Genomic DNA, 12,203 nt, shown 5'->3' on the forward strand with positions numbered 1-12,203 from the left:
CTTCCTACAATGATGATCTACCACATACTAAAAATGCACTTATAAAGATTGGCCCCAACGCAAATAAAAATTGTATAAAGTTGAAAAATAATTTTTCCGTACAAATTATTAATTAAGCCACATAGATAATTAAAATTAATGTTAGATTTCTCCATTTATCTCGTAGATGCTGATAATATAATAAGATATAAAAAAATTAATATTAATAAATAAATAAATATAAGTAAATAAAAATAAATATATTTTAATCTTTTGTTTTTTTTCTTTATAACAATAATATTTTGCCAAGATTGTATAATTTTTTAATGTGCTTAATATAATATAAAATAACAGTAATAATATTCTTATAATATAATAATTAATATAATATTCTTAATATAAAACTAGTCAGTAAAATATTTTTAAATTTTTATTATTTTTTCATATTAAAATATTAAAAAAACAAATTGAATCAAATATTAAAAATTTTAATATTTCAAAGATAATATTTCTTTTCATTGAGCATTTCCGCAACTCGGCACTTACGGATTCAATTACGCGTACATTTTTAATATTATGCATTTGTAAAACTTCATCGAAATCGGATTACATCAGCCTTCTAAAGTTGAGTCTTAAAAACATTTTTGTTTAATCTCATTTCGGAATATGTGTGTATGTATGTGTGTGAATAATATAATACGAAGCGGCATTATTATAGAGGAGAAGGTGGTATTATGGTCACTTTCAATATCTCCATTATTAGATGGCGAATTCCAGTTACTTGTGGAATCATTTGTTAGTGCATTGATGCTAATATATTAGTATACAATAGCTAACACTTTTTACAACGCATTTTTAGTTTCGAATATTTCGAAAAGTTTTTCAAAATACATTTCAACATTTAACTAGACATGTTTCCTCATTATTTTTAAACTTGAGCTTATCATCACATGAATTTATATGCTTATCATTACATGAATTTATATACAATTGAGTATTTTGTTTTGTTACTTGACATTTTATTCGGCTGTACACCTTTCAAGTTTTGCGAAGTTAAATGAAATAGCGTGATATTTTGATAATGTGGCTCCATAAGAGTGTTGATAAACATTGTCTCTTTCTCAAGGTTTTTATACCAAAGTAATTATTCGATTCTAATCTGTAGTCCGCTGTTTCACTTATGTTTGCATTTATATTTCCACTTATGTTTGCTGCCTTTCTGGCAGATTGAATTCCCTAACAAGTATGTTAATATTTACATTAAAAATTCGCAGTTATACTCATTATTATTTCCCTTCTAAGAGTTTAATTTGAATAAATATATAATTTCCTAACTAAGCACTTTGTATTATTTTAAACAAAATCAATTTTTTATACCGGTTTTGGTAACAGGCCACATTACCACACCCCATTTTCTCGCCGATCCATTATGTTATGTTGCCACATTTTTGTAAATAACATCCCAAGTGATAAACATTAAGTAAATTTGAGTCTATACTCGATTAAACAACACGTGACAAATGTAATCGTTCAGTTCTTATCTTAAAATATTGATTATTGACGAGAGTTATTGTACGAAATGTGAATGGAGTGTCTTAACACCACCTTCTCCTCTACATGTTATTATACTAACCGATATAATGTGTCTTATCTATAGCATAATATAATTATACATCTCTGATAATCGGCAGCCGAGATTGACCTTAATTTTAATCAGACTATTTGACAAGTAGTCAATATTCGTTGCAATAAGAGAGTATCGCTGTTATATGATTTTGCGCATAACGACGATATCTGTATCTAAATTATATCATATCTATTGCGTGAAACTGGCTACGTAATCTTGTTTACTCCGCGGTTTTATCGCGACCGATATTTGTTCCCTTTCTGCGATCGATAATTGTGTGAAGAAGAACATTATCGTCTTCAAGACATCTACGAAAAATAGCCTCCTCATAATGCCGTGTCATTGATACAATAATGGCTGTTTCCGTTCATGCTATTTTTCCAGCCACATATCAATGCGTGTCAGCTATTCTACATGATAATCAAGTAGCAGCTGCGTAATTTTCCCCAGACAATGCTACGTATCAAAGTGTTGCGTTCCCGGTTCATTTTCGATGTACCATTTTATATACCTCTCTCTTTCTCTCTCTTTCTCTCCCCCTCTCTTTCTCTGTCTACTCGACGGGCTGCGGGATATCTTGTATCTTGCGTTTCCTTACCGGAGCTAAAGAGAGGCTAAACGCGCACGCGCGCGCTTGCCCGCGAACAAACAATTAAATTTCTTCCCTCTAGCAAACGGGACCCGGGCTCGAAGTCCGTTTGTTTGGCCGCGATGAATTTGGCGTGATTACTAACGCAACAGCGGGTATTATTCGGCAATCGTCGGCCGCTGTTTACGCAATTGCCAGGCCCGCACGTGTTATTCCGCATTTATCATCGCGCAGGCTTGTTGTTTCAACTGCCGCTTTCGAAGGGATGCGACTAACACACGCAAAGCGGATGCGTGTTCTTCCAGTGATAGTTATCAGGCGGGAGCGATAAGGCGCGCGCCTTATCTCTTGCTCTAGGCAGCCCGGAGAGAGATCGCGCACAATTAAAACGCGACCGGCGGCACGGTATCGCCGCGCGACGCCGCCGTTTCCTTTGTCTGACCGTCCGCGGTGCGTCTCGGCGAGTCTCGCCGACTTTCGCGGCGAGAGAGCGAAGAGACTGAGCGAGGGAAGGAAGCCAAACGGACACGCGCCATTGGCACCACCGATGCCGCTCTGCCGAGGAGGATAAACCACGGTCCACTGCAGAGACTCTACGGTCAGCTCGAATCGTCGTTCCTCCCGCGCGAACGTCCTTCTCCAGGATCCCTCGGGCCTGTTTCTCAGTGTTTCCCGTCGCGGGACCGGTTGCGCGGCGCGCGACGATGAAGATCTACGACTGCGGGCCGGACAACAAGATCCGGCTGTACCTGAGACAGCTGCTGACCGCCCTGGCGCCGCTGCTGGGCATCACGGCGTCCGGCATGTCCAACGGCTACAGCGCGATCCTGCTGCCGCAGCTGAAGTCGTTGGCGCTGAACGGCAGCGACTTCTCGGCGGACGCCGGGAGCGCCGGTCACCTGGGGATGCTCAGCATCGACCAGGAGTCGTGGATCGCGGCGGCCTCGGTGCTGCCGATGGCTCCGGGCTGTTGGACCGGCGGCTTCATGGCGGAGCGGTTCGGCCGGAAGAAGTCAGTGCTGCTGTTGTTCCCCGTGTTCTTCGTCGGCTGGCTGATCATCGGCCTCGCCGGCAACGTGGAGACTCTGGTGGCCGGCAGGCTGCTCGTCGGCTACTGCATGGGCATCCTCGCGCCCATCGTGCCGATCTACGTGAGCGAGACGAGCGACCCGCTGTTGCGCGGCATTCTGCTGGGAGCGATCGGCCTGAGCCTCTCGATGGGCATATTGGCGTGTCACGCGATGGGCACCTGGCTGCACTGGCGGACCACCGCCTACGTCTGCGGCGCGCTGCCGCTGGTCTGCTGGCTCATCAGCTTGTTCTCGCGCGAGAGTCCGATGTGGCTGCTCGCCAGGGGCGAGCTCGAGCGGGCCAAGCGCTCGTGGCTGTTCCTCCGCGGCGAGGGCTCCCTCGAAGAGTTTTCCCTGCTGGAGACGTCCAGGTTAGCGGCGGTGTCGAGGCGGCAGGAAGCGCCGAGCGAGCAGAAGCGGTGGCCGGCGGTGCTGGGCTCCTTACAGGAGACCTGGTCCTCGCGGCACTTCCTCAAGCCGCTCGCCATCGTCTGTCTATACTTCTTCACCACGCAGTTCGCCGGTGCCAACGTCATGAGTTTCTACTGCGTGGAGATGCTGGCGAACGTGCCGGGGCTAACGGACGCGTACTCGATCACCCTGCTGATCGACGCGATTCGCCTGACGTTCGGCGTGATCGTGTGCGCGCTCATGAAGTCGTGCGACAGACGCGCCATGACATTCCTGTCCGGCTTCGGCGTGGCCGGCGCATTGTTGTCGCTGAGCGCGTGCCTGACGTTCGACATCGGCCAACCGTGGGCGCCCGTGCTCTTGCTCTTCGTGTACATCGCCCTGCTGCCGCTGGGACTGGTGCCCTTGCCGTGGCTGCTGTGCGGCGAGCTGTTCGCGACGAACACTCGCGAGCTCGGCTCCGGACTCGCGTCCGCCTTCGGTTTCATCTGCTTCTTCGTGGTGATCAAGACGACGCCCGCGATGATGGAGTTTATCCGGCCCGCCGGCACGTTCGCCGTCTACGGCTGCGTGGCGCTGGTCGGCACCAGTATTCTCTATTTTGTCCTACCCGAGACGAAGAACAAGACCCTGCTGGAGATCCAGGCGATCCTCGACAGGAAACCGAGCGCGCTCGCGCGACTGCAAAACATGGACATTCCGATTCTCAAGTGCGAGTTTATCGACAAGAGCGCGAGTCTAAAGAAGGACGTGGCGCCCGAAAAATGATGACCGTTTTATATGACAGACCGACAGTATAAAAGTATGTGTGCGTGTGTGTGTGTGTGTGTGTGTGTGTGCGTCTTCTCATTGTAGTCGACAAATCGACTGAATATTCGCGTATTTATGCGATGCGATGAAAATAAATCGATGATCTTGCCTTAAGAGCTAACGTCACGGTTGAGGCTGGAAAATGATACCTAAGTTTGAGCATTTTTTTTACAAGTAGAAAAATAAATTTTGTTGAAAAATCAAATGCAAGTCTGTATTGTACAACTATCGAACTGTACAAGCATATTTTTACTCCATTTTCTTTTTCAAAATAGCGGCAGTTCTTCTGGAGACGTGTTTTTTTTTTTTCGTTGGGATTTCCAGCTCCGGCCTGGTTGGATCTGGAACAATCAGGCAAAGATTGTTATTATCTACATACGTAAAAAGCTTTCGAGTACGTAGGATTTTTTCGAAACGTTTGAATTTTTTGTGCAATAACCATTTGTTTGACAAAATTTTAAGGTAAGAAATTAACTTTTCTTCCAATAACGTGCCAAATTGCGAAAAATTAGCATTTCTCTAAAATTCTATGTACTCGAAAGGTTTTATGTATGTAGACAATAAAAATCTTTGCCTGACTGTTCCAGATCCATCCAGGCTAGAGCTAGAAGTCTCACTGTTTTTTACGAAAAAGAAAACACGCCTCCAAGGAGTTGCCACAATATGCCGCTATTTTGAAAAAGAAAATAGAATAAAAATATGTTTGTACAGTTCGATAGTTGTATAATACAGGCCTGCATATGATTATTCAATAAAATTTATTTTTCTACTTGTAAAAAATGCTCAAACTTAGGTATCATTTTTCGGCCTCAACCGTGGCGTTACCTCTTAATGCGGGATTCTCTTCCTCTCTTTCTCTTTCCCTCTCCTTCCCGTCTGAGCGCTTCTCTATCGTATTAGATGTTTGAAGTTTTCGCTGTTTTCCAAGAAACATCGTAACGAGTACCACATGCATAGAATTTCCAGTAGTAACGCATGTATACGAGAGTACTATAAACAAGCTTTCATTTAGTATATGACATTTGGTGGACGTGTAAACAATATTTGGATCAACAATGTTTGGGATCAACAAGGCCTGGTGTTATGCGCTGCTGCAACCGTGTCAGACCATCAATAGCGGACGTTACCGAGAACATTTATTTAATTAATGAATTTAATTAATGAATTTGAACCGAGTATTGGAAGACAAACATCTAGAATATGCCAAAAGACATGACAAAGTGATTTTGTTACACGATAGTGCTTGACCACATGTTGCGGAACCAGTCAAGAATACGTGGGAAGCACTCGACTTTGACCGCCATATTTCCCAAACCTGGCTCCTGATTATCATTTGTTTCTGTCCATGCAGCATGGCCTTGCGCAGCACTTCACTTCGTATGAAAATATTAAAAATTGGCCACTGGACCGCTTCGAAGAAACTAGAGTTCTTCTGATCGCGGAATCCACATGTCGCGCGAAAAGTGCGAAAAGGTTATAGCCGACGATGGGCACACTACTTTGAATAAACTATTCTTTCTGCTTCTCATGAAACACAGATCTTTTATTTCACAAAAGAACGGCGGCAATTTATTAAGTACCCAATGAGATGCACGGAAAATGTGCGCGTGTTTGGGAAAAATCCGCGCGGTTTGTACATTAACCTTTTGAGGCATAGTGGTAAGTATACTAACCACTTATTTATTCTCACATTTTCATGAAATACAATATTTCTTATTTGAGGGATTCTTGCTGAGTTTTTTGCGTTTTTTAGCTTCTTATATGATATGGGAACGTACATGAAAGGTTAAAAAGTGTTTTGCATAAGTTGTCCATTTATTAATCCATTAAATAAACAAAATGTGAAAAATACACATTTTTACAAAAAACATCGTTTTCCACGAACTATGAGTGAAGTTTTTGCTCAAAATCAAGATTTGGGGGTTTTTTGAACCGCTAATTACGAATCTGAGGTCCAAATTCCAAAATTAATTTTTCAAAATGGCGGATTCAAGATGGCGGATCTCAAAATTTTTATTAAATTATCTAAAATTGTACTCTGGTTAATTTTTGAGGTCGCTGATTACGAATCCGAGGTCCAAAACTCATTGTTCAAGATTACAGATTCAAGTTCAGCGGATCATGGAATTCTAATATATTTACATGACATTGTCTTGCGATTAGTTAATTTTTCATATTTGTGGTCCATCTTGAATCCGCCATCTTGAATTTGGAAAATCTGATAACCGATTCGTAATCAGCGACTCCAAAAACTCCACAATACCCATTGTCACCGAAATTATCGCGATTTTTCATTTTTGCGTCCGCCATCTTGGATCTTGAATTTCGAAAACCTGATAACGGGATTCGTCATCACCGAGCCCAGAAACTCCCATATATAAAATTTCATGTGATTCGGATTTTATGAAAAATACGTGCTTCAAAGGGTTAGAAGTCGGACGTCGAGGTTAGAGTTCCGCCCGCGGCGGGGACGCGTCCGTTCGACGATGATGCTGCCGTTACTGCCGCTATTGCGCGCGGCGGACGCTCGCGCTACCGCAAGCAATTTCGCGTTGCCGTTAGTGACGACGCGACGCATCCTTCGACCGGATATATATATTTCGGACGTGCCGTAAAATTAACCGATGCGTCGGAATAATGATTCTCTGCGGCCAGCGGGGCGAAGCTGCGAGAGCAATAGAAATTTAACTGCGAGCGAGCAAGCGAACGAGAGAGAGAGAGGGAGAGAGAGAGAGAGAGAGAGAGAGAGAGAGAGAGAGAGAGAGAGAGAGAGAGAGAGAGAGAGAGAGAGATAGAGATAGAGAGAGCCTTGCCGCGGCACGGCCAACCGTAAAATTGCGTTCTCACGTGATTATTGCTCGGACCACTTACCGCAGCTGATGGAAATTACCGCTCGTCCCGGCGCTCGCGTGACGTTTTGCGGGCCGCGCGATGACTTAGGCGCGTACGTAAGTGAAATATGACGGCGGCGCTGTCGGGCTTATTAAAATGCAAGGAATCCTCGATTTATCGCTCCTTGTCGCGACGGAGTTTGTCGCGCTTTACCGTCTCTCTCTCTCTCGCTCTCGCTCGCTCTTTCTCCCGCACTAAACGGAGGCAGCGACGCGTAGCGAGTCGATCCAAGTAGAGAGACTACGTTAACGTTCGCGAGCACCGAGGGGCTCGCTGAGGCAGCGGCGAGTTTAACTTTGTCTTCGTGCTCGGTGCATTTTTTGCGCGCCCGTCGCTCGCTAGCCGCACGGCTGTAATTCGCGTAAGCGGCCGTTCGAGAGCGCTCGTTTTTCCTCGCGGTATGATTTCAATCCCGGGCAGGATGAGGAGCGAGCGAGCGAGCGAGCGAGCCGCGAGAAGAGAGTCGCGTTAAATTCAGGCGGTCTTTCTCTTTTTAATTTCATCCCCAATCCCGGGGTTCATTACCCTCCTTTCCTCCAAACCCGCTCTCATTCGGTCCGTCTCGCGCTGATTATCGCGAGCACGCAATACGCTCGTTACAAGCAAGATCCTCGCTTCTCTCCTGAACGCCGCTCGGTCGTTCATCGGAACGACGACGCTCTTCCGCACGGAGAGAAGAGAGAAAGAGAGTGAATGTGTCCGAGTCCGATCTTCCCCTCGGGCGAGAAATATCAGCGAGGAGCAGCGTGTTTATCCGCTGCTCCGCTTGCGTCGTTTGTCTTCGCCGCACGATTTCGCGTTTATTAGCCCGTGAATTATAATGCCGATCGGGCCGATCGGCGGCTCGCAAAGTCGCGCAACGCGCACGACGTGGAGAGACGTCGTCGGCGGAATCGCCGCTCGATGCCGGATCGGCTGGGATTTGACGGTCCGAAAGATTTCACGTACGACGGAACACGGGGCCGAAAGGAAAGTCGGCGATATCAAATGTGATTTATGACGATAAGGACAATCTCGGCCCAATTTCCCACGCGCGACGTGCCCGAACTGCATATAATCTTCATGAATGCGTAATGACCCGTCATGCGTCCTCTCCTGTGGCCCATTCGGGAAGGTCCCGTGTAATGGAGGGGAATAAAAACTAGGTGATCCCTGCGCGATAGCACCTCGCCAATGGCGAGGTTTTTGCGTCACGATGAAGCCCTTCAGGCTTTCTCTCTCTCCCTCCCTCCCTCCCTCTCTTTCTCTCTCTCTCCCTCTCTTTCTCTCTCTCTCTCTCTCTCTCTCTTTCTCTCTCTCTTTCTCTCTTTCATTCCTCGTCGTCCTCACCGTACTCACTGCCACCACGGGGAGCTTAACCCGGAAAATGCAGTCGAGCGAGGACGTTTAGCGCTCTCGATTCGAGCGACCATTGGCCGTCCCCATCGGCTCAGATCGGATCCTTTCCGCTGTCGTCGTTTATGCATGACGAACGCACACCGCGACTCATACATCACAAACGGACTCGCTCCTAGATTGTATTACATATTTACAGAGGGAATTTTCAGAGTACGTGCGAGCCGTACAAAGCGAAACGTGAATAACGAAAGACCCCGTCTCGAAGGGGGAGGTTGCGAAGAAAGTACGAGACTAATGAGTGCCGAGTCTCGCCGAATCAGAAAGGGAAATCCAGAAGACGAAGACGGTTTGTTATTATCAGCGCTTAGGAGAAGCTGACGTGCGTCAGACCTCGGCGATTCCCGCGAGGGACGGGCCAGTCACACCGGAACGCGCGAGACTTCGCTAACAGAGAACAATTAATTTTTCACGCCGGGCGTCGCATCGCGCAAAAAGACCGAATGTAGACTGACATTTTTAGCAGCTAGACGCCCCGGCGCCGATGCTAATTTCGGAGATAATGCGCGACAGCCACGCGCAATCCGCCGGCGCGGCGCGACTCGGCAAAAACGCGCGACAGCATGATCCAGCGGCGAATTTACGGGCGAAATGAAAATGTAACGCCGTGTAACTCGACGGGGTCCCGCGGATCACTATGCGCCGTCGCGCGCCCCGACCCGTGCCACCTCCGCGAGCTTTATGTACTTCATAAACATTCCTCGCGGTCTACTCATCATCGTCCGCCGTCCTCTGTGTTTGCGGTTCAGGAATAACATCTTGTTCGGCGCGCAGCGACGCGACGCGACGCGACGCGACGCGACGAGACAAGACGAGACGCGTCTCTTTCTCCACGGCGACCACTTTCGTAATCTGTCTCGGCCGATCGCGCTTAGCGAACGTAAATTGCGAAAAACTCGAGAAATTCAGAGCAGCGCGGCCGGCGTCGAGGCCGACGAGGCGATAAAGCGCGACTTGGTCTGCATTAAGGGAGGAATCCTGTCCGTAGGCCAAAAAAAGAAATAGATTATTTTCAGGAATCTTTTTCGGAAACTGAGCGGACGATTGATTTCAAACTTGGTGGAAATAATAATATATATTTAACTTGTAAGAGTGAATTTTTACAGTGCTATATGAATAATAATGTAGCAGGTATACAAAAAATAACGTGACGCGTTTAGGCGCGTGCCGTTTCACGGCTCCCATAAAATCTCGAGGTACGGTTAGGGATTGGGACAAAAACGCAAGATAATTAATCTACGAACTCGTCGCTATCGTCTGAACTAGGGAAATGAAAAACGAACTTTTTCAATAATTTTAAGGCATTTAGAAATTATATTTGAAAAATCGTCATAAAAATCGACAGTTTTACGTTAAAAATAAATATAAAAAGTTAATATTTTTTAATTTCGCTAGTTCACACAATAGAGAGACATGTTTCGAATATGTATTGGGTCTATGCACATAATTCCGTAGCGAAATTCCGACAGATGTCGTTCGCAGTTGTTTTTCCGCTCGCACATGTGTCAAACATATGAAGCGTCGTACATTAAGTGACAGCTGAAATTTACGCCGACATTTTAAGAAAGTCTCGATATTCATCGAGATCCGTAACGTATGCGAAGTTTAATTATATTTTGAACATGGAAAGAAAAACGTATATTTTCGGTGCATTTCGCTTTTTTATTTCCGAAAAGGTAAAAACGCGTCGCAAACTCACAAAAAGATATGCGCCGTGTACGGAGAGAATGCCGTAAGCGAAAGTGTGTGTCGGAAGTGGTTTGCGAAATTTCGTTACGGAGATTTTGATCTCCGAGATGCTTCTCGCTCTGATCGGCCAGTCGCTACTGATGTCGATCGAATCAAGGCTTTAATCGACTCCGACCGGCATTTGACGACTATAGAGATCGGACATAACCTCAACGTTGACCAATCAACTGTTTCGAGACATTTACGGAAGCTTGGAATGGTAAACAGCTTAATGTTTGGGTGCCGCACGAACTGTGTGAAAAGAATTTAATGGACCGAATTTCAGCTTGCGATTTGCTGCTCAAACCCCATCAAAACGAACCATTTTTAAAGCGGATGATCACTGGCGATGAAAAGTGGATTGTTTACAACAATGTCAGTCAGGCTAGATTACACCCGAAGAAGGTCGTGCTCTGTATCTGGTGGGATTGGAAAGGAATCGTCTATTATGAGCTGCTGCCACCCAACAATACGATTGATTCGACCAAGTACTGCTCACAACTGACCAAATTAAAGCGAGCAATCGATCAGAAGCGGCTCCGAATTGGCGAACAGAAAGGGCATTGTGTTCCACCAGGACAACTAGGCTAGATCACACGTTTCTCTGATGACCCGGCAAAAGTTATTGCGGCTTGGGTGGGATGTTTTGGTGCACCCACCGTATAGTCCGGACCTTGCACCTTCAGACTATCACTTGTTCCGGGCACTACAGAACAATTTGAATAATAAAACCTTCAGTTTCCTGGACATCCTAGAAAACCACTTGGATGACTTCTTTGCCTAAAAAAATCTCAGGACTTTTATGAAAGAAGGATACTGAAGCTCGTGGAGAGAGATGGCAGAAAGTTATTGAATAGAATGGAACATATTTAGTTGATTAAAATCGCTTTTTTTTTCTAAATATTTTGCGTTTTAAATTTATTCGATTTTCACTACGAAACTATGCATATACCCAATAACTACATGCTGAAGTCAATCGGTTTATTAGTTTGTCTCGAACTGTGGAAGGCAGTTAAAGCAAAGTCATTTTGAAAAAAACACGTTTTAATGTTTCATGTACTATTCAATCATATTTCTAGTACTCGCGTAAGTTTCAGCCTAGTCGGCAATTTCAGGTCCATACAATGAATTCTTCTCGACTTCATGAAACTCGTTTTTACATTTCCAGGTTTCGTAGGATTTTTTCTACAGCAATTGTATGACGAAACTTTGAAAGACCCAGTGAGCGCTCTGTTATTGACTTGTGCGCCGCTTCGAATAATAAGGTTGTAACTTCCGTAATTTTCTGAATTTTTCGATACGGATTTTAGAACGGATTCTTAACAATATGTATTTTCAGAAAATGTAATAAAGAGAGAATCAAGTTTTTGACCCAACAGACAGAATTCCCCCCTTAAATTTGTTCAAATGCCGCTGCCAGCGGTATTTCTACTCTTTTTTTACCCTCGCCCTCTCTTCCTTCCTCCTTCGTTTTTCTTTTTTCATCGCGACATCTCGGCAACGTCGCTTAGAGCGCAACCACTGTTTAAGCGTGTTTTATTTTCGTCCTGGCGAAATACGCTTCGTCCGGCTTAATAAATCGTATTTGCGAGCGTTTGTAGCGCAAGCCCTGTAATCGCGCGAACTTCCCTTTTTGATATACGTCCCGCGCGAGACTAATAAATCGCGATTATACGCGTCGGACGCGTGGCTCTCTCTCTCT

At 45.3% G+C, this 12,203-nt stretch overlaps 2 protein-coding genes across 2 annotated transcripts in view; both read left to right on the forward strand.

Annotated features, from left to right (window-relative positions):
• alpha-Man-Ia (alpha-Mannosidase class I a) overlaps positions 1–12,203 on the forward strand; it is a 923,832-nt gene that overhangs the window by 270,767 nt on the left and 640,862 nt on the right. The gene's annotated exons all lie outside the window — the stretch shown is intronic.
• Positions 1,712–6,152, forward strand: LOC105188838 (facilitated trehalose transporter Tret1-2 homolog). Its single transcript, XM_011150497.3, has one exon. The coding sequence runs from the start codon at positions 2,900–2,902 to the stop codon at positions 4,442–4,444; it is 1,545 nt and encodes a 514-aa protein (XP_011148799.1). The 5' UTR covers positions 1,712–2,899; the 3' UTR covers positions 4,445–6,152.

The sequence above is a fragment of the Harpegnathos saltator genome, unplaced genomic scaffold, assembly GCF_003227715.2.
Source record: "Harpegnathos saltator strain DR-91 unplaced genomic scaffold, Hsal_v8.6 scaffold60, whole genome shotgun sequence".
Taxonomy (NCBI): Eukaryota; Metazoa; Arthropoda; class Insecta; order Hymenoptera; family Formicidae; genus Harpegnathos; species Harpegnathos saltator.

Coding starts and splice junctions, on each gene's coding strand:
- LOC105188838 (XM_011150497.3), top strand. CDS start 2,900: ATGAAGATCTACGACTGCGGGCCGGACAACAAGATCCGGCTGTACCTG.